Source organism: Anabas testudineus, chromosome 14 (genome assembly GCF_900324465.2).
Source record: "Anabas testudineus chromosome 14, fAnaTes1.2, whole genome shotgun sequence".
NCBI lineage: Eukaryota > Metazoa > Chordata > Actinopteri > Anabantiformes > Anabantidae > Anabas > Anabas testudineus.
Genome location: NC_046623.1, coordinates 17,378,794 through 17,405,130, shown reverse-complemented (window position 1 = coordinate 17,405,130; position 26,337 = coordinate 17,378,794). Strand labels below are relative to the sequence as shown.

Below are 26,337 nucleotides of genomic sequence, written 5' to 3'. Positions count from 1 at the left end.
ATAAATTTAAACCCAATTCAAATCTCAGCTGCATGACTGAATGCTGCATTGAGTGTAGGTCAATCCAGGATTTGGCTCCTGCTCTCACCAACTTACCAGACCTGGCGATGCCGCTGTCCCTCTCGTCATACAGCCCCCGGCCAGGCATGTCCATGGGATGACTGTGGCCTGGAGGGAGGAAGGAGGAAGATGGAGAAGTGGGAGGAAGAATGTGAACAGCAGAGGAAGAAAAAGGTCAAAGAGAGATGGGTGAGAGAGAGAGAAAAAAAAAAAAAAAAAACAGTGAGAAACCAAGCAATGTGACTGTCAAAATAGAGCACCGGGTATACTGAAGATGCACTTACCACCACTAAGTATTCCTCTAAAGATCGGTCAACATAAAACCTAATCTAACACCTGTACAATCTAACTATGAACCAACCTAACTTCTACATGTTACCACAATAACCAAACACAAGCAGGTGCTGGACTAATTCCTACTGTGAAATCGCTTACTGATTGATTCTCATGCTGGTAGAGAAACATTTGTTTTGTAACACCAAAAACAGGAAGTGTCACAACAAAAAGGCAAAAAACAGCACTGCTGTAATAGACTGTTGCTTAATGCCTCAGTCACTGTCCCCATCTACTGAAGCTACTACACCTTCAGTACAACTTTCAACCAGAAACACCATAGTACAGATGTCCCCGAGCTTGTTTGGTTGTTCTCAAATGTCCTGCTCGTCAACTCTTTGGGGTACAGGAAAAATGTCCTTGCTACTTGCAGCAAATGTGTGAAAACCACAAACATATGAATGTGTAGTTGAAAGTGTGGTTCTGGTTGTGTGTGTGGGTGTGTGTGTACTCATGTGTCACACCTTGCATCACACCCATACCAAAGTTGCATAACTGACAGAACTACACACTGTGCCCTAAAATCAATTGTGGGGAGGAAACATGGTCCAGGGAGAAGCTCTTTTTATAGAAGTTACCACTTTACTCATTTTATTATAGCAAGACCAGTGTCTGAGAGGGAATAACCACTGGAAACATCTGGGCCAAGGGCTCCTTGATCAGCATGATAGTGCATACTATGATGATAGCAATTTCAGTGTGCCACCTTAATGAAGGATTGCACTAAAAGCTTGTGAAAGTGCCAGTCAAGGTAACATCAGTAAAACCTATTTATTTAAAAACTGTGAGAAGCTATCTGGGCTGACCAGGAAATGCACACGGAGGAAATCGGTACAGATCAGAAGCAAAAGAATCAGCAGCTTTTCTTCATGCTAGAAAACACCAAGCTGATCAAAGAGCCCATCAAGAGAGAATTCCATCCATTTCTTTGCAGTAATGGTACATGGGCAAGGCTTAAAGCAAAACAAGTTATGCAATGGGTGACATATTATCATAGAAAAACAAACGCTGATACCACACAGGCCGTGTGCTGTGGAACAGGTGACCTAACCTGAAGCAGGTTTTATAGTTACTGGCAGGGATAGATGTTGGAGTCCCCACTCTGGCTACCTTACTCTACTCTTTTTTTAAAGCGGGATTCTGACATCACCGAGTTAAATACACGGTACTGACGAAAGAAAGTGAAATACCAAGTTATCTTTTCTTTAACAGCTACTACCAAGGTGGGGCTGCTTGGTGATGTATAAGGAGAAAAGAAACTTAAAATTCATCAGTCTACTAAATAGCATCGAATTGACTGTTAAAATACAATCATTGCCCAAGTATCACACACACCGTCAAAGACAACAGGTTAGTAATGTGAGTAAATATAAAAAAGCAGAGGGAGCTAAATAAACAGTGACTAAAACTATAGAACCCAGCACCAGTGAGCACCAATGTACCCCATTTCTGCATGTGTAACACACCTGTGGACCTGGGTCAGACAGTGCTGGTGAAATATATTTCGATTCACATTCATTTTGATATTTGAACAGGAGGCAGGTGATTGAAGGTACAAGTATTCTCTTTGTCTGTCCATGTAATGGTGGGACAGAACTGCATTTTCATTCTTTTTAGTGCTGCTGAGATTTTAATCCAGGGAATAAATGAAGACTGTATCCTCTACTTACAAAACAACAAACATTTCTATTATTTATTTACTTTATGTCTATCTAATAATAAAACCACATCAAATAATTATTTCTGCAGCTACTACTTGACCCAGGTTATCTGTGGACATGCTGTGGCATTGTGTGCTATGACTACTGCTACCACTGCTAGTGCGAGAAACACCACACAAACATGCAGCCGCATAAAGTCAAGGCCTGCGCAACCACTACTATTGTACTGCACCTACAGCCAACACATGCATGCAACTGGCACACATCAGTCGTGGCCAGTTTGAAGCGCCAACCTGAAAAGAAAGATGCGCTCTTGATGAGGCGCAGAGGGCCTTGTTCAGAGAAGGCCCGGCGAGGGCTGCAGAGCTGAGAAAATCCTGCGCAGCAGAAACAAAAACATGGAAAAGAAGAAAGGGAGGAAGAGGGGAAAAGACAAAAAATATGAACCATTGTTAGTGAATGAATAAGGAGGACAGCTGGCAACCTCCTGTCGTCCGGCCGTCTCGTCCTTAACAACTTAGTTACAACAGCTTTTTAGGCTGGAATGAAATAATGTCATCAGATAGATCAGTCAGACAGAAAAACAAGGAGCCTGGTATCACTCACAGAAAACACAGCTGATTAACCAAACAAATTTATCAGGCTTCGAATATATCGGATTTTTACAAAGGTGACTTTTGTCTTTTCTGTGAGGATTACAGAAAATGCACAAAAAGATAGAGTTTGCCAACAGTTCTTTACAGTCTTCTCTGTAATGGAAGGATTTTCTTCTGATACCAACACATATATCCTCTGTGAATCTGCACCTTGTGCATTCAAGGCCAGTTTGAAAGTCTTCTAAGAATTCTTGAGGGTAATGTAGGGTAGCAGTAAGACAGAGCTGTTGGCAGAGTCTCTTCAGTCTGGTTTGTATTCAAACAGGATTGTTAAAGGGTGAGAAAGAGAGAAACACGGTCTGCTGCTGCACAGTCTTACTAAGGCACTGTGTAATAAACTTCAGAAAAGTAATAGTCAAGTTGCACTTGGAGTACTAATCAATGGTAAATATATGGCTGTAAATACTAACAATATTTTACATCCATGGCCTGTACACAGTTGTATTACCATTATCTTTTTGCTTATTCTCAAAGGGTAAAATAGACACCGACACTGAGATATGCCTACAGTAAATAATGTGAAAATAATCACATATTATTACAAAATAATAATTACCATAATCAAATGTGTCAGATTTAATATGTAGTCATGTATGGTTGAGTATTAAGTATGTTCAAAATTAAACTAACAGGCGGGAAAAGGACTGGCACTGGTGGCTAAAAAGGTCTGGAGAGGCTCTGGGTCAATGTGGTTACCTATGTTTCCTAGGAGGCTGCTGGGCCCAGTGTGATCTGGCCTTAGAGTGTTACTGTCCTGTCCTATGAACTCCAGGCTGTCCTGTAACCTGCAAGAGATGAAAGAGAAAGGCAGCAATAAAAGTTTATGTGGATAACATGGTGGTCTGCTGTATTCACATGGTATGTACTCCGGGGGACCTTGCTGTCAAAACCGCTGCATTACAAGTTACAATGTAGGAGATTATAGAGGGAAAAGGTGTAAAATACAGAGGAAAGCAGAGAAACCTGGGTGACATTAAGTGAAACAAAGATGACATGACAGTGTGTCTGCATGTGCTTGTTTATGGCAGAAGGAATCTGAGCAAGGTGTGTGTGTTGATAAGCATGTGGGCGTGCTTACGTGTTGAGACTGCCGTACACACTGCTGCCCGTCCTGGCGGTGAAGACCTTACTCAGCATCAGCTGAGGTGGCGATCTGATGTGATGACAGTTCAGGGACAAAGATCATCACCATGTGTGCTGATGTCACATGATTTTGCACATTTGTCTTTTACATCAACCTCATTTGTCTCCACCTACCTAAGCAGTTAGCAACTTTTATTTTTCCTTCACTTACCACATTTACATGGTTCATTAATGTAAATCTAATCTCCACAACAGATCTATAAAGAAAAATGAAACAAACAAAAAACCAAAGCATTGAATCCATCCCAGTTCTTACCTGATCTGGTGGATTTTCAGTGTGGAGCCTTTATAGCTCATGGCGACAGAGCCAAACATCATTTCCCCCAACATTACCACATCGGACGAACACCTCGAACCCTGGAGAGAAGGAAAGCGGTGATGACAAGCATGTTTCTGCATGCATATACAGCATATCTGCAGCTTATGGAGCTGTAGATTTAGGTATTTAAAGTCTTACAGAGGAATGTTACATGCAGATCTGTATATTACCTGGAAGCGGAGACCCTGCTCCTTTGTTTCCTTGCTTTCTGAGGTGCAGGAGGAGGAGCTGTCCAACGAACTGCTGCTGCCACCTGTGGATCGGAGCTGACAGCATTTCCCGAACATCTTCACCTGGCCCTCAGTGCTCTGTGGGTAGAAACAAAAGGTTTAGGGCTTATGAGTTTATAGCTCGACTTAATGGATAAAATCAACAATGTGAATCCATTAAAGATAAAAACATTAACCGGTGCCCAGACTCCTAAGATTTCTTATGGTTTATTGGAGTATTTTCAATTCAAATTCAAAGAGAAGCTCACAAAAATACTTCGTTTGACAGTGAGCAACGATGGCTGAAGTGTTTACGTTGTGACTGATATCAGCATGTCAACCCTAATAATTAGGGACTAAACAACAAAACATGTAATGCAACAAAAATGAGCAGTAGTCATTTGGTGCACCGCTACATGAACTCACTTACATGTATATATTTATTTCTTAAAAGGTTTGCACCTATTCATGTGGGAAGAGCTCATGCAAGTGGCAATAGATAACAAAGTCATGAGGATTTTATTGCTGGAGGATTTCAGTTATAGAGGCATTAGCTAATATAAACATAACGAGAGAAACCTGTCGAATTTGACCCTGATGTCCCGATATGTACAAACAGGAAGTCACTGGTTCATAAGAAGTAAACTTCTTAATGGAAAGAAATGTGTTGAGTTGAATTGTTTAGTTGAAAAACACTAAGAACCTAATCCACATGCACTTGTATACACAGGAAACTAAAAGCAATGTGAGCTCAACCAGCCTGTGTCATGTGCCTTCTTAACTTGGCAGCCTGTTCAACAGGAATGCATTTGGGAGGGTGGGAAAGGGAGGGTGTGTGTGTGTGTGTGTGTGTGTGTGTGTGTGTGTGTGTGTGTGTGTGTGTGTGTGTGTGTGTGTGTGTGTGTGTGTGTGTGTTTTAGCAAGGCTCTGGTAATGGCTCACTTGAAACCACTGTGGCTTTCAGTGTAAGAGGAGAGAGGAAGAATTAGAGATGAGGATTAATGGAAAACAGATCATTGTTTTTGCTTCATTCTTCTCTTTTAAAGCACATTTGTAAACGTTATAGACCTATGCAGCTTGTATGATTTCTATTCTCTCAGTACTTTTGTAACACACACACAAGCATGTATACAGTTATGCTAATGAATCCTCTCCGATTCTGAGCAAGCTTGTATTTGACTGTGTACATGCGTGTTTGCTGCAGTGCAGTGTGATGTGTGTACACAGAGGCCAGCAGCATGTGACTGCCAGTCATATGACTCTTTCTGGAACTCGTGAGCCAGCAGCACTGCAATCATAGCCTCCTCCCTCCCTCCCTCTCTCCCTCCCTCCACCCTCCCTCCACCACACCAACTTCATCCGAGTCTAATTCCTGAGGCTTTCCTTCTCTTCTTTAGTGGATGGGATTCGATTCTGTCTTTACATTACCTTCCTCCCTACTTTTCTTCTTTCTTTATTTTGTTCTCGCCCTCTCTATCTGTCCCATCCCCGTTTCTCTATTCCTCATTCTCTTTGTCCCTGGGTGCTTTGCTTGTTCCTGTTGTTCATATGTCAAAAATAAATTCCTCTGAGTTGACAAAAAAAATAAACAAAAAAACTATCATGTGATAGATGTCACACTGTAGCTGACAAAGCCCTAACAATGCAGAATGCACCAACACATTATTGGCCCAGGAAACACTCACTGACACACACACACACACAGCACATTAACTAATCTTGGTGCAGTTCTCTTTATCGTTTCTAAATGCTGACTTCACACAAATGTCACTGCAACATGTGCACTCAAGGTAAATTATGTTCCAACATGTTGAATATAAATGCAAACACTGCCATATAATAGCATAAATCATGTAGGCTGCTGATTTTCCTGACGTGAGCTAAGCAACAGTACCTTCATCAGCACAAAGCTCCAGTGAGCTCTCTTTCTCACTCTTGCCTCTGAGCACACCTGACACTGTATGTGTTCGAGTCCATTTGAATCCAAGACGCAGAGCAGTAAAAGGAGACCTAACCTGAACCTCAGAGCTGAATAGATCATTCGTACACACTGTGTACTTTTTAAATGTGGTTCTATATCTGGCTCTAGTCCAATCCAAAAGTAGTGCTTAACCAAACACAGAAGAGAAAGAGAGAGAGTTGAGAAAGTTGAACAAACAAACCATCCTTTTTCCTTCTGTCAGGGTTACAAACAGTAAATTGGCAGGAGGTAAGTGTGTGTTATGACAAAGATGGACACGATGCAGATAAACAACAGAAGTTGAGACCAGTCACTATGAAATATAACAGAGAAAGGTCATGGAGGAAGTAAAAAGATGAGAGAAAGAGGCAGGTGAGATGGAGGAAGTATGACGATTGAAAAAGAAAAGCAGGAGGAACGGAGAAAAGAAAGTGAGAAGTTTAAATACTGTAAGACACAAAGGAACAAAGCAAACTAAGAAAAGGCGAAACAGGAAAGACGTTCAGGTAGAAGAAGCTAGATGGAGAATTAGAAGTGGACTAAAAGGCACACGCAGAAAGAGAAAAGTCATTTATAAAAGATTAGAGAGATAATGTAGGAGAGACGAAGATAACCAGATTAGCACAGCGAACAGGACATTAAAGAGAGACAGAGATGGAGACAGAAAGACGTAAAGGTCAGAGAGAAGGAGAAAGCAGGAGACGGCACGTTTATCAAGTACAGCTACAGAATGAGAGTAAGATTTTGAGAAAAGAGTCCCCACTATAGACAGATGAAGACAGACAGCCAGTGACAGGGCTGTCATGTGAGGATGAAAGAATGCTGCTTACACACGAGCTGTCAGCTGAGGCTATTATTATTGGAGATAAGAGGACCAGAACAAACCGGTCAGGGTCAGACAGCCACACACAGCAGCGTTATGAAAATACTGGGCATGTTATTGTAAAGTAAAAGGAAAAGAGAGTGGTGACTGTGTGTCACCGTTTGTTGGAAAAATCAGATGGCAGGTGTCATATGGGAGAGGCCATACACATAAAGCTGGTAGTCAAAACACACAATTCAGATGTTCAAGCTCTACTGTTGTACACACCCTGATTAAGAATGAAACCCTGTAGTAAAACTATTTTTACCATCACGTCTCACTAGCTGAAAAGGGTGTGTGACAGTTTATCAGTTCAGGTCTCATGATCTGAGTTGCATGCCCTCAGTGACACACACACACACCCCTACCATCTACCTTCTAGCTGACTTGAGCCTTTCAGAGAGATGTTTGTGTGTTCTCCGACAGCCTGGGTTTCCTTCCACTGTCCACGGGTGAAGTCAACTTGTGACTAAATTACCTTTCTATCTTTATGTGTCTGCACCGCCGCCCTGTCCAGGTTGTAATGGTCATCAAACATCACACACACTAACAGGTACTAAACAGATATGTCACTCACGGTCATGGAGGTTTCGTCCGTTCCCCTCTTTTTGGTATTGGAGTCGAAGAGGACATTTCTGCCGCGCCTCTCACAGTCCTGGTACACAATCAGCCTGATTTGGCTGGGCTCAAGCTGTGGTAGGGGCCAGCTAAATGGAAGGATGTACAGAAAAGAAAAGAGGGAGATAGTCGAGATGGAGATAAGGTCAGAGAGGGAATTGGAGGATGGAAGGTGGGAGAGAGAAAATAATGATGTTAGACTACATAATGTTTAACAATCTTTCATGCAATTCTCAAATTGAGATAACGAGGTCATGCTCCAGTAACAAAACACTTCCCAAAACAATCTGGTTTGGCACAGCACTGAATGTGGCAGAGGAGTGATAACTTTGTCCGTTAGAAATATTGGAGTCACTTTACGTTCATCTAATATTTTTAGACTAACGGGGAAATAGAAATCAAAATACTTGTATATACATAATAAAGAATTGAGTTTATTGACACTTGACACAGTTCAAACACTATCCACCGTCTGCAACCAATCATTCAGATATACATGTGAGCAGAAAAGAGCCACAACCCGCCCACGACTACAGATTTAGAGAACCCACATAAAATGCCACAGCTCCACACACTCACTCAGCTCCATTTTTTTTTTTTTTAACTCATCCAACATTTGTCTGTAATATTTAATGTTTGCAGCTCCTCCCTAAACCTGTGACATTGACCCAGTATAACCAGTCTGCAGCTCCACTGGGTAAGTTGAGTCACCATTGATACTTTCCCTCAAGCTAATGAGCTTTAGTCTGCTGCTAAAACTGAACACTGATCACCAACCGTGAGTACAGAGGCTGTTCTCAACCAAAATTCATGGGATTGAGTTTATTATCCAAATTCTAAGACCTGTCAAGTTGTAACATCCCTCATTAACGTGATCATTTATTTAAAAAAAGAAAAAACTTGAACCAAGATTAATATTTGGTAATTCAGATTATAAAGTGGTACATCTGAAAACAGTTAGGGAATAGTTAAACCATTTTGCTGCCAGCCTCAGCTCCGTGGCTGTTGCTAAGTAACCTGATGTTTCATACAGATTATCATCTAAAGTAATACTTGGGATTGTGGGGTAGAAAATCTACACCTGCAACTATAGATAGAGCTGGATGCCGCACTGTCACTGGAGGTAGGGCTCTGGCAGTCCAATCTGCTTTTGGGGAAACTCAGTGGCCTGGTTGATTTAGTAGAGGCTATAAAAGATGACAGAGGGTTGGACCGACACATAGATGGTCGAGGATTTGTGTCTGATCTGATGGATAGATGGGTCAACCAGATGGACACAGGGCTGGAGCTAAATTTAACCGTTTATTGGGGGGCAGGGAGCATCCATAAACACAAGTGTTTATAGTAAATGGGTTGATGAACGTGGGTGGAAAAGGAACTGTTAAGTCCATTTCGCTTTCAAACAAAATAGGACACTCCAGCCCACATTCAGAAGCAGTTCAACTGTTGGTTAGTAACCCCTGACAGCACGAGGAATACCTGTATGTTGGTGTGCAGTTTGTGTGTGTGAGAGAGTCTGTGTACGTTTGCATGCATGTTAGCTACAATTTACCAAACACATTAGAAAAAAATTGTTTTCATCCAAATAATATCCAAATTTGAAGAAATTAAATTCCCTCGTTTGCCTCTTTAGTGGACACTTACATCCCGTATTGCATGTCCCTTATAATTTATTTGCTAAATCTGTTTCCATTTGTTGCAGTTTGTGGTGATGGAATCCAACCAAAATGTTTTTGAGGAGGGTGCCAAGTTGTCAAGCCAAAGTCATTTGCAGGAGTAATTTTATGGTACTCACACAGGCAGCACAGTACAATGAGCTGCTTCACCATCTCTGCATTAAACAAAAAAACATCTCCGGCATTCAGTTCTTTAGTTCACTTTGTGTTTTTCTGCTTGCCAAAAGCACTGCCTACCAATATGGACCAAAGTCACCACCTGAATTTTAATTAGTCATAGTGGGAATCCAACAGAAGGAGACACATTTTACTGCGTACATGCTGCTGCACGTCGTTCCCCTCAGTCGTATATGACCTGCTGAAAGAAAGGCTATATTATCCAGCTGCTTAAACTTCTGTGCTTATAGGCTTTTTTTACTTATAGACAAAGAGTACAGGTAAATATATATTTAGATTAAATGTATTAAGTCAACTTTCTGTAATATTAGTCAACTACAGCGAGAAAAGTGGCAAAGTAGAGGCCTTGTTAAGTGTTACTGCACATTTATTGACACTAAGATATTTATATTTCAGGCACAGGTGCTTTGGTAGAATCACTATTGTGAGCAACAGTTCAAAACTTGGCTGTAACATTTATTTATTTATTTATTTATTTTAATTTCTAACTGGAGTTTTATATTCTAAGCCTGCAATTAACTGAGGTGTAAAATAAATATTTGCTGTTCTACTACAATTTTGAACAAAATATGAATAAGAATAAGACCCTGCTCCCTTTCTGGTCAAAGATAACTAATAATACCATGTGATGTTTACAGATCAGCATAGAATGGAAGTGTGATTTAACAGCAAGATCACTGTTCCCTTTGTTTTAATGAAATCACAGTGAAAACACAGAGATGCAAGGAAAGAGGAGAAAACACATGACAGCAAGCAAGACAAAAAAAAGACAGATTTTATCAGCAACAGCAAATAAGGAGTGAAACATGTTTCCAAGAGGATGGAAAGGAGAAAAAATAAAAACAGGGTTCACAACAAAAGCAGGAGGGGAACAACAGACAAAGAACAAAAGCTCAGAACTGACAAAATGCAGCTAATATTAAAAAACAACCAAGGGAAACTCAGAATTCAGATAATTTGGAAAATGAGACAACCAGTGCCAGAAAGAAACAAAACCATCTGACAGACAGAAAACCTAAAAGAAACACAAAGCAGAAAGAGAAGGAGGAAGTATGGCATTAGAGAGCTTGTGACAGTCACAGCGCTTGACAGAGGAGAGAGGGGAGTCATTCATAAAAGCAGCGCATGACTTCATGACTGTTACATACTGTGCTTGTACCGCCTCAACCTCGATTTGAACCAAAAGAATATAGGTATGCATTTCCTTGAACCACCTGTTCATCTCAATGGGAAAGCCAACGCAACATTTGAACTACAACTCCACCCACAAGAAAGGGTTTTCTTTAATACCCCCAAACAAAAAGCATGCTTCACCATACATCCATCAATTCACATTATATAACATGACCTCAAGTAGCACACTCAGTGTCACGGTCATCAGCCGAGGCTAAAAACTACTGCCCGTCTTCAAACTGCCAGGGCCATCCACAGGTTGCCAACACTTAAGCTGAGCAAAAAACGAACAAACTACATTAAAAACATTGCTGTCAAACATCTCTTAACAATACCATGCCCACTTGGATGCACTTAAGCCTGGTTAAATATTACCAACTCCTACCTGGGCATCATTGCGAGTCTGCCAGTCTTTCCCCAGCCCTCTCTCTCTCCCTCTCTCTTTCTCTTTCTCTCTCTCTCCCTCTTCCTCTCTTCTCTCCTCTCTCAGCCAAAGCAGGGCCTAAGAATAGCGGTGAACTAAATTCACGCAACAACATGAGACTGTCAGGTGATCGCAGGAGCACTGTGTGTGCTGGACAGTGCAGAGGCAGCAACAGCAGTGAGCCTGGACTGCTGACTGCCAGAAAGAGAGTGACAGTGGGGGATTGTTTCTGTGTGGCTTTTTCATCTCGCTCTTTTTGTTCCTCTCTCTCTTGTGTTGTCCGTCTTTCTTTCTTCAATACACTTAAAACGCCAATACGGAAATCTGTCCTCTAAACAAATAGCTTAAAGAAGCCAGACTCTCAGGAGAAAGTGTCCCAGATCTTGATTTCTCTTTAAATCTTCCCACACTGATAACCCAGGAAACTCGCTCTAGTCTTTATTTCATTTATTTAAGCTCTGCTTTGTTTCCTATTTAAAAACTAATTCTATGTGTTTTCAGTAATGCTATGACTAATTCTTAGGTTACACTTTACTTTTCGTTTGCAACATGCAGTGAAAACTACGTGTGATATCAAACAAACCACATTAACAGTTTTGATGAGTAAGGACAGCCTGCTTGTTAGGTGGTGACTGCCGAGGTGACCTGACCTGAGTGAACACCACACAGCAATGCTGCCAAACTGATAACCCAACACTCAACTGTCTATTTAGTCACATGTTTGCACCTTGACAAACTGCCTGATGTATCTCAGGTCTAATACACATGTATGAGCCCAAGCTGCATTGCTTAGCGCTATACCGTAGCTAATTCTGTGCTGTGATGCAGCTTCCCCATGACATACTATACTACTACCGCTAGATATGCATCACTGGTGTAATCAGGAGCCCCGTATTCACATCTAATCTTCAAATACCTCTATGCTTATAGAGGCTCTTCTTGCACGTACTCTCAGAACTATACAAATGTGATGTGTGTGATGCTATATGGGTTGAAAATTAACATTTAATACTGTCTGTTGGACAGGCCAAGTCTCACATGTCACACTGTGAAACACAATACACCTTAAACCCCTTGTCACATCACACAATGCTTCACTTCCCTGAACAGTTTCGCCGTGACTAAGCCCTGGAAAGTGCGATTCCCTTAAGAGGTTGGCATACAAGGGCTGAAAATCACCTGACTACCTGTATACCTGGTTTCTGTGTTGGTTGTGTTGCATTAAGGACTTCTGCATTCCAGTAGTCACATGATGCTGAGTGGGTGAAGATGCTGCGACTCGACAGTGGTTTTGCTCAAAGCTATAATGCACTGAAAAAAAATAAACTGCTCGACTGTGAGGACCTGTCCAGGCTGAAATAAGCTGCATTGTTATTGTTAGCTCATACCATGCCAAACAAGTAAAGAGAGTGTATGTTTTATTTATAAAAGGGTGTAAGTAAAGGACTTACAAAAGCACTAAATTGTACAGTTGTGTTAAGGAGGTTTTTGTATTGGAAGCTTTATTTCTATTTATTTCTTGCATAGTGTCTTGAAGACAATCTAGACAATGAATGCTTAGATACGATGTGTTTGTTACATCAAGTGTTTTATTCCTGTGTCACAACTTCTGAATCACCAACACATGACAGAATATGAGCAATGACAGTAATGAGTGTATGACTGTGTATCACAGAGAATCACATGAACAAATCATCAAGCTGGACAGGGCTGGTGGAAATAAGCTGAGTGTAGAAATCAGCTTACAGGTAAAAGGTCTCTCTAGTATAACAACTGTAAGTACTGCATGTGAACATTTCTTTCTTATTTTCTCCATATAGTAGTCAAAGGAACAGAAAGTGTTATACAATACCTGTATTATTTATGAATACCTGTATTATTTTTACATTTACTTCTCATTCTTGCACCTTCATCTGTTTCTGTCAGATGCTTAACACGCAAATTTCCCCACTGTGGGATCAGTAAAGTTTCATCTTAAATAATAACCCAGAACCTTCTTGCAGTCAGGTGGCTGAGCTAAACACTGTGCTGTCTCGGTTCCTGTAGTTTCTCTCTTCCTCAATCTTTTATGTAAACTGTAATTGGGTTAATGAGGTGATGTGACAGTGAACTTTTAGTTCTGACTTTCATTATCTAAGCAGACAAACAAATCACTATGTACAACACAACAGTGTGGGTTAAATGCACACTGACCCTTCTTACATTACAAAATATTTTTTAGTGCAGAACACAATGTTCTACAAACTGCTCAATATCATCATTACAGCAATCAATAAATCAGTATGACAAAAGAAAATAGATAAAGACCACCTATTGCACTGTACTGTATACTTTCAACTGAATCTAAAGTATTCAGTATACCAAACTAGAGGCCAACATTAGACACAGAATGAAGAATCACTTGATGAGTATCAACAATCCACTGCCCATAGTATGTGTTTCACAATATCTCTGCACTGTCTGGGCAGGCATGCAGCTTGTGTATCATGTGTCAGTATTAGCTGTTAAAGTAGAAACTGATCACTAACACGCTTGGTGATTATTGTGATTCTGGTAATCGTTAATTTTGCAATAAGTTGTCAAAAAATCCTGACTTGAAACTTAGCTTGCTTTGCAAGTTCTCCAATTTTATATTTTACTATAATATACCTTCAAACTACTTTACTGTCAGCTTATCTAGATTTATCAACTAACCTATCAACAACACCCACAAAACCTAGAGGAGCTTAGAATCCTGCAGCTTATATAACATGATCTCAGTATTTGAATTGATGTCTTTATTTGTGAGTTATGACAACACCCAGGCCTAGCTAGATGTCAAGGAATTACCAGAAAACTACTGGATGTGTGTGCAGCTTTTACAAAAAAAACTATATCTTTACCATGACCCTGCACTTCTGAGAAGCTTGAGTGTGGCCACTTAAAATAGCCCTGATAGGAACCTGGTGACAGCCGCTACCTTTACAAAACTCTGGCGTGCCTGCAGTATTCGCACACACAAACAAGTAGCTTTGCAATGCAAACATATCACATGCACAAGTTTGTGATACTAAAATGCTTTAAATATGCACTAGTAGCAGAAATACTGAGTGTGAGTAAAGCAGACATGCACACCGCTACTTTTTTATCCAACCTCTAGGTTTATTCCAGTGACCGAGAATGCAGCCATGTGATCGTCCCACAAACATGACAGCTTGAGATTGATGAAAGCCTCACATGACACACCGAGTTATGAAAGTACGCAGTGGAGAAAGGATGCCACGCCAACCAGGAACCTGAGACACAACTTCTCCTGTACACTACCAAGGAAAAGGCGTCACTATATATACACACATCTAATGTGGTGTAAAATTTTGTTCAGCTATATGCAACATCATGCATTTTCACTGGTGAGGGAGTGATCCAGGATCTGCTCCAATAAACCGTGTAAAGCAAATGTGATTTAGTAAGTCTATAAATCATAAACACAGGATTTTCCAGACCATCTCCTTTTCATACCAACCTAAAAGTGCAATGTGCTTCTAGACACTGAGTAAGAGTCAGTGTGAGCAGGCAGAATGGATGAAACATTCAGCATGTTAATAAGTATTACTTCAAAACTTCAGAGAAGATCTTACAAAATAATGTGTCTCAAGACCAATACCATTTCTCCTTTATTTTCATATCTCAACACAAACACAGCTATATTGAGCTCTTTGGCCCAGGTCAAGAAGGAAGTTTCCTCGGCATGCTACAGAGGCAGGGGGCAGCCAAAACAAGCAGTCTGGATGTGGGTGGGGAGGACAAAGCAATTGGCTCAAGCCCATCAGAGGATGGGCCAGGAGCTTGCGGTGTAATGTACAGTATGCTGTCCCTCATCAGGTGCTGCAGCCAGGGAAACAGGAGAGGCTTTAGGCTTTCCTCCTGGGGTCAGCCAGCCTGCTGCCCTCTGTGGTATTCTGGAGGGCACAGTGCTGTGATGTGACAGAGCTTTGGCTAATGCATTATGCAGGGAAACTGGATTATGAAACCACCATACCTTCTAAAAAAATGTGTTTATTATTACTAGCAAGGCTGTAGCTAGAGCAGCACATGTTAAGGTCTTACATAAATTAAACTGCTTAATTTGTTTGTTGATTATGAACATTAACAGTTTCCAACATTTTGTACAGGTTTGTAAATTAACTTTTGGTGATGGCCCAATTTTGATGTTAAGCTGACTCTGCTGCAAGACAGCTTTACTTATTTACACTAAACGCCAAAGGGACAGCAAAATACTGACCCAGTGTTCATTTTACACAGCTGCCGGCATTCCTGGTATTAGAGACGTGACGCCTATAATGATGTATAACACACACATTCGAAATACAATGCAGATTGCTTTCAAAACAACAATGGTGGGTGAACCCATTGATGTGCTTTTGCAGGTTTTGCTGATTAAGACGTGATTCTGATTTAAAGTTGATGTTTGTCTGGTACAACATAATCACCATGAGCGATTATGATCACGGATTAAATTTCCTGCAAGCAACATATGTTTAGAAGTTAAATGGGGAACAGGGGGAATCTTCAGGATGGTTACGACGTGCAGATCGAGAGTACGCAGAAATAACTAGATAGAGTTGGAGTAGGACTAAGATCAAGTGACGCATAACACCATAACATCTGACTGATTGTGCTGTGTCACCCAAAAGTGACTCTTTCAAAACTGCCTTATGTTTATTACTTTCTCCTCTCACATTATTCAAGACCTTATTAAAATTATGCAATTCCTCTCTGATTATTTGCCTCTAATTGAATTTGCTCAGCCTGTCCTAGCTTCTACTTTTAAACCATCTTATATTTGTGCCTGATGAATGGGGATCTCACGCCAGGGATATGAAGAGCTGACCAGTGAGTTAACAGAAATGCTTGCTGCCTGCCTGTTCGCTCTAGGACTGAAGCCAGCCAGCCAGCCAGCCAGCCAGCCACACACACACACACACACACACTCTCACAGCATTTATATCACAGGGTACAGAGCAACTTTATGACCATAGAACGTGCTCTGGCTCAGACATGGGCCAAAGTGCAAGCAACACCACACGGAGGTGAGCTTTCAGGTCCACCGGTATACGTATATATTATCCACCAGGGGTGATAGGCTGAGAGCAGCATTTTCCAATGAAAGCGTGTGTGCTAAAGAGCACCTTCCCCTCCGTGTCAGACCTTAAGCTGACCTACAATATGAGTACTAGGAACATACACATGGAAACTGGAATTCAACTCAGGGTGTATAGAGTATCCTACTTGCCAGCTAAATGATGCATTGCACCATGAGGTTGAATTTAACCTTAGGGTATTTCAATAACAAGTATCCTGCTGCTTCTAGTGACATTACAGGCATTAGCTGCATATACTTACATTACGAATAAAAATGCACAGGAATTTATTTAATGTTAAAACCAGCAATAGTCTCTGCTGGTTTTAGTGTTTCAAGAAAAAAAAAATCCTAACAGCACATATCTAGATCTTTTTCTTCCATCATTTGAAATTTTAAATAACTGCTGTGCATCTGCTTTAGTAGGTTTAAGGTGCGACCAGTAAATTAGGATTTACTATTTTGTTTAAAGACAAACTATTATCGGATAATCGTTTACGGTCTCCAGCCTGACTTGACTTCGGTTTTAAGCGGACCCGTGTGTTATCGGTGGCCGCCTGAAGTGATCACATGTGGCTCAACAGACAGCACACTGTGTCCTCCTCTGCTGAGCTACGGACCTGGAGAGTACCGAGAGAAGCCACTTGTGCTCCTAGTTATCGGGGCTACAGCTCGTGATAAGAGACAAAAGAGTGGCTGTAGTGTCACGGCCTGTTTTCTGGCTACTGTGTAGGTTTCACTGCTGTTATCAAAGAAGCGCAAAGGGGGACACATGGGAGACAAAGGGGAAACCAGAGCACCGCTTCTGCAACTTGTAAGCGAAATTAGCGATTAGCTTGTTAAATGACACTCCAGGGAGAGACGATGCGTTTGTCATCAACTTATCAGTTCGTAATAAACACGGGCACGGAAAGCAGCACTTGAGGAAAAAGAGCAATAAGCGCTAGCTGGTGAGGTAATCTATGTCACACAAAGAGACAACATGTGCAGCAGCACCGCTAGCGTTGACGCGTCTGCTAGCTAGCATTAGCATGTTAGCTAACCACCCCGACAAGCGCTGCACGTCTCTCACGTCTCCCTGCACTTTGCGGCATTGATTTTAAACTAACGACAGCATACACGTCTGAAGTTTGTTGCTGTGTCTAACATACTTATTCACCTTAACCCTAATGCTTCCAGCCCCCGTAACGAATGACATTAAGACGTTAGCGTCCACAGGTGACTACAGCGTTACGTTACCCACAAACACACACATGCTAAACAGCTAGCTACCTGAACGCTGGGTCCTCCTTGCTGCATCTCGGGGGCGGCGACGAAATGGCATTTCTCTTGTTGAAAAGTTTCTGGAAGAGAGTCGGAGGCATTTTGTACCAAAATACATTCGACACAAGTGTCTGCTTTTCAAATCCAAGAGCAAGTCTTGTTCCCTGTAGCTGTCTCCATGGGTGTCGGTCATATGACAGCATTAGTCACAGGAGCTGCTCGGCAACCCGCTGCTTTTTTCTGATTGGCTGACCGCACGCTGCGCACGCTACTACAACATGCCTGATTGGCTGGTATTTTTGGCCCCGTACCACGTGGTCAGCGGACTCGCCGTGTTGATGTTTTGTCGGGAATCATGGCAGCATGAAGAAGTGCAGCTGCAAGACACGTAGCACACCGCGAACAACGAGCTGAGGGCAGGAAACAAACCCCTGGGCACGTCCCACTACACCTATTTATTCACATATCTATTGCACCTTCACGTGCTGCAGGCGCACTCTTGCACACACTTGCAAAGAGGCATTACTCAAAACAGGTGTAAAACATCACTGAGACTTACACTCACATTTTAACAACACATTTATTTTACATTCAGCAATTAAATGAAGCTCTTGTGGCACAGACAAAATAATAAATAAGTAAATTGATCAAGAAAAAGAAAACAGATTCCACACAAACTAGAAAACAACTTCTGCGAGACAAGTAAAAGTAAGACTGTGTAAGAATTATTGAGAATGCAGGTCTGACATCTGGTGGTCATATTGTATCACACCAGTTTGATGACATTCAAATAAAACGAAAGTGTGACACAGTGTGTACAGAGGAAGTGCATTTTCATAAACGGATGTTTGATTCAAAAGCACCAATCCTGTGAACTGTATCTGACAACAAAAACTAATATTGAATAGTAAAGCATATAGATTAGATTATGGTGAGCAAACACATGGCAGACTCGTAAAATAACACATTTAGATAATAATTAAATGGTGCATTTTATTATTATTAGATTATTTTTAGATTTCCAATACACACAGACTGCTCATCTACAGGTCATTTTACAATCAAAACTCATTAATACTGTTTATGGAACATAATCCACATCTTTATATAGATTATTTTGACTTAAAATGTCACAGAACAGAAGCAACTGTGTGTTTAGCAGCTGTGAGAGGAAGTAAAGGAGCACTTCGGAGTTTGTTACACCTTTCTCTCATCATCTGAAAGAACAGATCTCTGTCGTTGTCAGTGACAAAGTCAAAGAACTTGGCTTTTTCTGGACTACGTTTTCCCGGCCTTTTCAGTGTCACCTTCAGATGTAATGTGTCATCGTTAGAATTATTCTTCACTGCTCTTGCCGTTTGTTCAGGCTTCATCTGATCTGCTCGGCTGAATATTTGGACAGGAGAAATCTCAGCAATGGGGCTTTTAAAAACCACCTTCTTGCACAAAATGGGCCTTTTCTTGGTGAGCTGTGAGAGCAAAATAACATTTGACCATGACCATAACCATAAGTAAACATGGATAAATTATATTTTAGATCACATGCAATAGGTAAATAGGTGGTTTTCTTACTTCATCTGGGGTTTTGCCCTTTTTTTCTTTGTCTAAAAATTTAAAAACACAAAATTACTGATTGTAATACATTCAGCATTTCCTGAAAGATTAATAATACGTTGAATATGTGTGCATACTGTTTGATAAATATTGTTAAATGAAGTGTGTGTTAATGTGTTAAACTCTTTACCTGATTTAAATGAGTCTGATTGTATTTGAGTCTCAGCTTCAGGTCCTCTGTTGTTGCTTCAAAGAGACAAAAGCAGTTACTGAACTAGTTCTGGCTCTAAATCAGTCAATGCAGAAGCATCAGCATATTATAAGGCATTACTTGTCAAATGTTGCATTAACCGACCTTTCTAGACCAAATGCACCTGACAAACTCACCTGATTTCACACTTTTCAGCAAGAATTGTGGAGGCATCTGCAGACAGAGGTTGAGGTTAAGCTACATACCAACACTCAGACATCAAATTAAATCATACAGGATTAGGGTTAGGGTTAAGATGTGTGTGGGATTTGTTTCCCCACTTACCAATGATGGCAGACAGGTTTGGAGGCTGATGCATGTGGATACTCTGAGCCTGGCTCACATCCAGTAAGGTGGAGTTTTTCATGTTAGTGTGCAGACACCAAAGTTCAGTATTAACTGTTTCAGCTGTGAAGACAAAAGAAAACATTAGAATCCTTCTGTATGTAGTTTAGTGATGGATCTCCAAGCATGCACACACACCATCGTTCTCTCTTCTGAAGATCTCAGGCGAGGGTAAGCTGCTGCAACATGAGGAGTAGCACTCTTCATCATCATCATCGGAGCTGAAAGTTGTGTCTGACTCCATGCCAGAAGATGTTACGCTTGTTTGAGCCACTGCCAAGTTTTGCTCGTCTTCCTTAACTACTATTTCGCCACCTCTAATGGCTTCAGGGTCTGGAGCCATCTGAATGGGTGGGTGACACGCTGAAGATACTTGGCACGCAGATTTTTTATTGGCACGAGTGGCAGGCGAGACGGCTGTGTCTCTGGGGTTTTCAGTAAATCCAGGTCTGCTCAAGTGTAACACGGATTTACAGTGGACAGGCTTAATGCTAGTCTGTGTGTATAGAGGATGGAAAGGAGGAGAGAGTAGTATCAATTTTAAATAACAGCCACAAACTTAAAAGTGTTGGTCTAACACAGCTGATGGATATGTTTTACCTTTTCAAACAACTTTAAATTTAAAGTTCTAGCACCCCAAATATAAATGCTCTCTGACCCCATACAGATCCTTAACAAGGGGGCAAACAGGTGACTGTCTAGGGACATAATTTGATTAATTTCTTAGAGAATAACCTGAGACACACATGGAGTAAAACAGAGCCACCCCATGATCAGCACACTCACCCACACAGGACTGATGGTTGTGCCAGTGGGAACAAGCAGCTCCTCCACCTCAGGTTCCTCTGGAAGTGCCTCATGGTTCCTGCTGGGCAGAAGTCTCCTGTGCTCTGAGGGTCGAAGTGAACATCTAATGATCAGCTGAGTTTAAATAGTTAGTAGAGACATTCCTAGTGGTTCACATGAGAAACATAAGGCCTGTGTGTGTGTTTTCTTACTCTCTCGTCTTCCCAGCGCTGGTTTCACAGGTGTATCTCGTTTCTGATGTAAACCTGTCTCACGACAAACTCGCCACTTGTTTCGCCCCATTACCAAATAAAGTGATTTCAAATTTAAACTCCCCAATAAACCAATAAACTGCTAGGTATCCAGGTTCAGGTCTGATCCGGATGTTTGAGACGCTGATGAGACCGCAGCTGCTCCTCTCGGTCCCTAGCAACCACCTGAGCTCACCTGAGCACGTGCACTCTGTCAGTCGGATGCTGATGATCATTTAAATCACAATGTGCACCATCTACGTTTTATTTTGTCTTTAAAGGAGGTTGTACTGTGCTTTCATGTCCATATATTCGTTGTCGTGTGACCTTTTTACAGGGTCGTATGTTTATAAGGATTCACACCCCCTGGTGGCCGCAGCGAATAATTACAGTTGTGGAAGGAAACTACTTTAACTCTGTATTTAAGTAACATTTAAAGTTACTTCTTGTTTTTTATTTGAGTATTTCCATTTTATGTTTGCTTTAGTTATAAGTCACTTTGCAGACAAGAATGATTTCACATTCTTGTATTTTTAAATCATGTCCCAATACATTTACTCCAATAAACAACTTCTTACATTTACATTACAAATAACATCTGAATGGGAGGTCAACAAAATTTAATGGACATGTATTTGTTTTAGGACCTCTCACTGAAAGCCACGCTTCCACTCATGCAGCTTCACACATTCAGATCCAATTGCCCACGCTTGCTTTAACGTCACCAGTAGAAGAAAGAACAAAGACACAAGTTTAAAATCATTCCAGAATATCTTTTATTTCATTGTCCTTTTCTTATTCCCCACCCTCCCTCGTCCCTATTGCTGCACTCAATCATTACAAGGATATGGTGCTGATTCCATTTTACAGCAGAATAGATAAATAAATAGGTACAATTCTTCTCACTACACGCAAAAAGAGAGAAAAAATCCATTCAAACCATTGATTTCATAAATATGCTTACATCTAGCTGTCCTCGTTAATGTACATCCACATTGTTTATGCTTTGGGACGGTAATCAACTTAAAAAGCCTATACATTACTTCTACTCTAAGTGTAAACCCCTTCAGAAAAAAAGTTTATTCGTTTAAAAATCAGTGTTTGTTCTGGTTACCTTCAGTAAGTGGGATTCATCGGCTTTGCTTACTGTACGTTACAAAGCCTCACGCTAGCAGCAGTGGCTCTGGGCAGCTGTGCGCAACGTCCTATGAATGGCCACAAAGAATATTTCTCTTTTTCAAGTCAAATGCTAACGGTGTTAGAATCAGGGACAAACTGCATGCATTGCCCTGAACCCTGGTTTTTCTTTTTTATTTACTTTTACCTGCCATACACATACTGTGCAAAACTGGATAAAACGAAAGCTGCTGTTTGGACTGTAGAGCGGGGAGTGTGATGACAGCTGCAGTGGGCCAGTGCTTCATATAAACAAGGATCATGCATGCTAAACGTCTGACCACAGCCATGTAGAGATGACGTCATGAACGAGGGAATACATGACACAAAAAGTGATTTGGATTTGGCTCAAACATTCATATGTTCCACGTGGAACAAAGTCAACAGCAATGGTTTGTAAGGCAGGAGCTACTACCCTCTCTACCTCACTAATTCTGATGTCAAACAGAAGCATTTGGTCTGATTGCACCGTGTCTGGGCTGAACATAGCTTCAATCCTTGTTGTGTCAGGGGAGACGTACAAGGCCCTACTTAATGTGCAGTAAAAAGCTTGTTTGGTGAAATGAACATCTACTAGTTTCCACTGGGGATTAAATCTGTTACTGTCCCACAAGGTGTCAGCGTTATCACACATCTAGACATCTCCTTAAGCTACACTACACACAAAGACATCACGCTTGCTGTCACACAACTATGGATTCAGGCTGTGTCGGACTGATAGGTTTAAACTGATAAAGAGGAGAGAAGAGAAGCAGAGTGACAGGAAGTAGGAATGGTCTGCTCAACATAATGAGATGATGAGATTCTGCTGCTGGGAACGGAGCATTGGGTGGTGTGATTGGGTGGGAAGCAGGTAGCAATGTATGGAAGATTTCAAATGTCTAAATTAAAAAATCAGACATAGAAGTAAAATAAAGTTTGTTTTATAGCTTTTGTATTTAATAACTAAATTAATTCGTTTTCACTGTGACGTGAATTCCTCATTCAATGTTAAAATCAAATCACACACAGAAAGACACGTATTGCATTTCAGGGTTCCCCAGCAGGTGCGATGCCAACGTATTGTATTGTAAATACAAAGCACTGATGTTAAATTTAAGTTAGAAAACAACTTGTTGATGCTAAAATGAAAAACTGTCTAATTGCAGCTTAGAGCTGGGACAGTGGGGTTACAGGTGAGATGACAGGAAGTCATCCAGGTACAAGAGGACAGGTCTCTTCTTACATTCATTATTAAACAAAAACATTATACTTTGTTGTGTTGAAGAAAAGTGACAGTGGCAGACTTTAAATAGTTCAGTTCAGCCCTTCAGGCGTTTCTAGCTATCTATCCTACAGACATCTATTAGCATAAGTTTATCCTGTTCCACTCTTTGCTATAAGCTAACACTAGCTAGCACTAACCAACACTCCAATACAACTCCTAAAACTCCAGTAAACTACAAACTCATCTAACTGTACAGTCAACTAGTGTCCCTGCAGCGGGCTAGCCCACAGTAAACGGCTTTAACGTCAAAAGCCGCCATCAGCGCCTGTGTCAACACCAATATTTTTGATTGGACAGTTCATTTTGGCATCAATAACACATTTTAAAAATAAAGTACACTTGCAGCTTTTCTTGAAAACTAATGACAGTGCTTTGTATTCGGCGTTGGCAAATCTGTGCTGCTCTCTGCTAGACAACAATGAACTGCAAAAAGACTTTGTTTGTGTGGCATGAAAAAGTCCCAGTCACAAAAAGAATTCAGTTATTACAGCCAAAAGCTAAATAATTGTCTTTTTAAAGATTAAGATTTTCATTATGATGCCAATGCATACATCAAAGGAGTACACATAGCAATTTGTTTCGTATTTTATTTGTTTTGATGTTTGATTTTTCTTCTATTTAGACATTTCAGATCTTCTACAGTAGGGCCAGGTTTGCCTTTCTTTCCCAAAGCATGTTAAACCTAAGGTATCACATCTTTCTTCCACTGTAAATCAATGGTCAAAGCAAATCTTAGTGTTAAGATGCCTGAAGGGAAATGAGATCCGCCAGCCTTTACATGGAGATGCTGCTATAGAGCTGCTCGATCTTGTCCTTAAAGTACTCTTTCAGCTCCGGTCTCTTGGCCTTTAGTGTTGGGGTCAGGAGGCCATTTTCAATGGAGAACATCTCACTGTGGATGTAGATGTTCTTAACCTTTAAAAGCAAAATGGAAAAGCATAGAAAAATATGGAATTGTTATTACAGCATTTTATATATTAACAAAGCATTAGGGTATGGAAGCCTACAAGTGACACAAATACAAAACATGTTAAAATAATTACATAAATAATATATCTTTCCATGTTTTTATTCTTTTGTGACAATCAAGATGTTTATCATTTAAACAATAATAAATAACAGCAATAACAAACATGTTTGAGTCTAATATGCAAACATATAGCTGCCTGCCTACCTGCTCAAAAGAGTGGAGGCCACTGGCCTTGCCAAGACGTACTAAATCATCAATAATTGCCTTCTTTAGTTCCTGTTGATAAAAGAAGAAAGTTATATTCGTCATTTTCAGCATCTACCATTAACAGTATTATGATAAAGCTGATTATATCAGGTCATGTAGCAGGATTTAGGTCCCGAGTCACCCACCGTGTTTTTACAGAGGTCCTTGTAGGTACCTAATATGCCCTTCTTCTTGGCCCATTCAGGCATGACTTCGGGGTCAGGAACGACAATTCCTACCAAACATGACTGTAAAGAACAAACAGTTGGTGAACAATCAATTGACTATGTAGTGAGTCAACTTAGAAATGGCACCACGTAACTGAGCATATGTGACATTAGTTCTGCTTCAGTACACTTTCTAAAGCTAAACACGAATTATAACTATAAATGTGAGCAGGAAACATGCTCTATATTGATGCCTATCAGCCATTGAAGTAGTGGGCATGTATAATATGTCAGTCTGTTAATGTCCTTACCTGCAGACTGTCTCCGTGAACATAAAGCTGTGCCACAGGTTCACTCCGAATGTAGATGTTCTCGATCTTCTCCGGGGAGATGTACTCACCCTGCGCCAACTTGAAGATATGCTTCTTCCTGTCAATGATCTTCAGTGTGCCATTCTACAGTACAAGAAACAAGACGATACACAGAGCATTATTTAAAACACATGTTGTGCAATAAAAAATACTTAATTATGATTAAATACTGAGGCTGTGTGCACATACAGGTAACCATTTTCCGATGTCTCCAGTGTGCAGCCAGCCATCTGGGTCTAGCGTCTCAGCTGTTCTCTCTGGGTCTTTGAGGTAGCCCTTAAACACATTTGGTCCCTTCACACAAACCTAGACAAACAATTAGACAAGGCTGAAGGTGAAATATATGTATACTCTGTACAAACACATCACTTTGATTCACTCTGAATACTCTAGAATTATGTTTTATACATCTATATTTTTTAAGGTATTGAATTCAAACGGCATGATGCTCTCACATTTTGTATGTATATGTATTATTTTTCTTTCTGAATATTCTTCGCTCACCTCTCCTTCTCCCTTTGAGGCAAAGTAGTTCTTCTCAGGAACATCTACCAGTTTAATGAGGTTACACGGCAGTGGGGCTCCGACGTGACCTAAGTCCAAACAAAAAGGAAACTTTAGTGAAAATCTTGAAATAAAGAAATACATATAGTTAATGAAATATCACAACTGAGCAGCAGGGGGTGATGACAGGCTGCATTTTGATGTTAGTCAGCATGGTGTTTCCAACAATCTGTTAAGTGCTACCTCTACTGCAGGCAGCACAACAGGCTGAGGCACATACCAATTCACACTCATGTTGTGGTTTAGTCTGAAATGTAATTATACAGCATTGAGATTCTCTGAGTTCTTTTCCGCCTTCCTTTCTCTTAAAAAATATGTGGATGTATTGCAGAAGACGTAAAAGCTGATATTACATTACAAATTCGTTGTAGTGTTTTATTTTTTCAGCATTAATTATCATCATCAAGTAAAATTTAAAAATAGCTAGTGTATTATTTCCCACTTCCCACCATTCGTCTCAGTACATCCTCATTACATGTTAAAGAGAAAGTTTTTTATCTTTATTTACACAGTTTTTACCACAGTGCTTTTTTTAGTTAATTATCAGTAGCTTAGCTGCAAATGTTTAACTTCAAAATGTACAGTAATGGACATTTCTCAAGAGAAATGATGCTGAAAACACTATTACAGCAGTAATAGCTGTGTGATAAAGATCAAAATGATTGGAGTTAAGATCAACTTGGTGGTAGTTAAACAGTTTGCAATATCCCAATGCAAACCTCTGTGTCCAGCATATA

The 26,337-nt window shown here is 40.6% G+C and overlaps 3 protein-coding genes across 8 annotated transcripts in view; all 3 read right to left on the bottom strand.

Moving 5' to 3' along the window:
- The window catches only part of fnip1 (folliculin interacting protein 1), a 32,521-nt gene extending 14,683 nt beyond the window's left edge, over positions 1-17,838 (bottom strand). Inside the window, exons 1-8 of one of the 2 annotated variants that reach the window (XM_026370392.1) lie at positions 17,663-17,838; positions 7,781-7,910; positions 4,343-4,480; positions 4,110-4,210; positions 3,789-3,863; positions 3,407-3,495; positions 2,348-2,431; positions 97-168 (exon numbers count right to left, since the gene is read on the bottom strand). In XM_026370392.1, the coding sequence (XP_026226177.1) occupies positions 97-168; positions 2,348-2,431; positions 3,407-3,495; positions 3,789-3,863; positions 4,110-4,210; positions 4,343-4,480; positions 7,781-7,910; positions 17,663-17,754 (781 nt within the window). In that variant the 5' untranslated portion in view covers positions 17,755-17,838. The remainder of the gene's footprint in view (positions 1-96; positions 169-2,347; positions 2,432-3,406; positions 3,496-3,788; positions 3,864-4,109; positions 4,211-4,342; positions 4,481-7,780; positions 7,911-17,662) is intronic. The other variant, XM_026370393.1, reaches the window with a different exon arrangement.
- Positions 17,839-18,236: 398 nt separating this feature from the next.
- On the bottom strand, positions 18,237-21,158 carry LOC113170391. 2 transcript variants are annotated; one of them, XM_026372467.1, is made up of 8 exons: positions 20,801-21,158; positions 20,589-20,692; positions 19,941-20,298; positions 19,743-19,865; positions 19,595-19,631; positions 19,398-19,453; positions 19,226-19,257; positions 18,237-19,122 (listed from the first exon to the last, which is right to left on the bottom strand). In XM_026372467.1, the coding sequence occupies exons 1-8, from the start codon at positions 20,889-20,891 to the stop codon at positions 18,784-18,786; spliced, it is 1,140 nt and encodes a 379-aa protein (XP_026228252.1). In that variant the 5' UTR covers positions 20,892-21,158; the 3' UTR covers positions 18,237-18,783. The 2 variants fall into 2 exon arrangements, with proteins under 2 accessions (XP_026228252.1, XP_026228253.1); XM_026372468.1 differs by having other exon boundaries at positions 19,398-19,444.
- A 1,769-nt stretch (positions 21,159-22,927) lies between these two features.
- acsl6 (acyl-CoA synthetase long chain family member 6) overlaps positions 22,928-26,337 on the bottom strand; it is a 29,679-nt gene continuing 26,269 nt past the window's right edge. For all 4 annotated transcript variants that reach the window (XM_026372354.1, XM_026372355.1, XM_026372356.1 and 1 more), the window contains 6 exons: positions 25,541-25,629; positions 25,226-25,342; positions 24,977-25,120; positions 24,645-24,746; positions 24,457-24,528; positions 22,928-24,197 (listed from right to left, as the gene is read on the bottom strand). In XM_026372354.1, the coding sequence (XP_026228139.1) occupies positions 24,057-24,197; positions 24,457-24,528; positions 24,645-24,746; positions 24,977-25,120; positions 25,226-25,342; positions 25,541-25,629 (665 nt within the window). In that variant the 3' untranslated portion in view covers positions 22,928-24,056. The remainder of the gene's footprint in view (positions 24,198-24,456; positions 24,529-24,644; positions 24,747-24,976; positions 25,121-25,225; positions 25,343-25,540; positions 25,630-26,337) is intronic.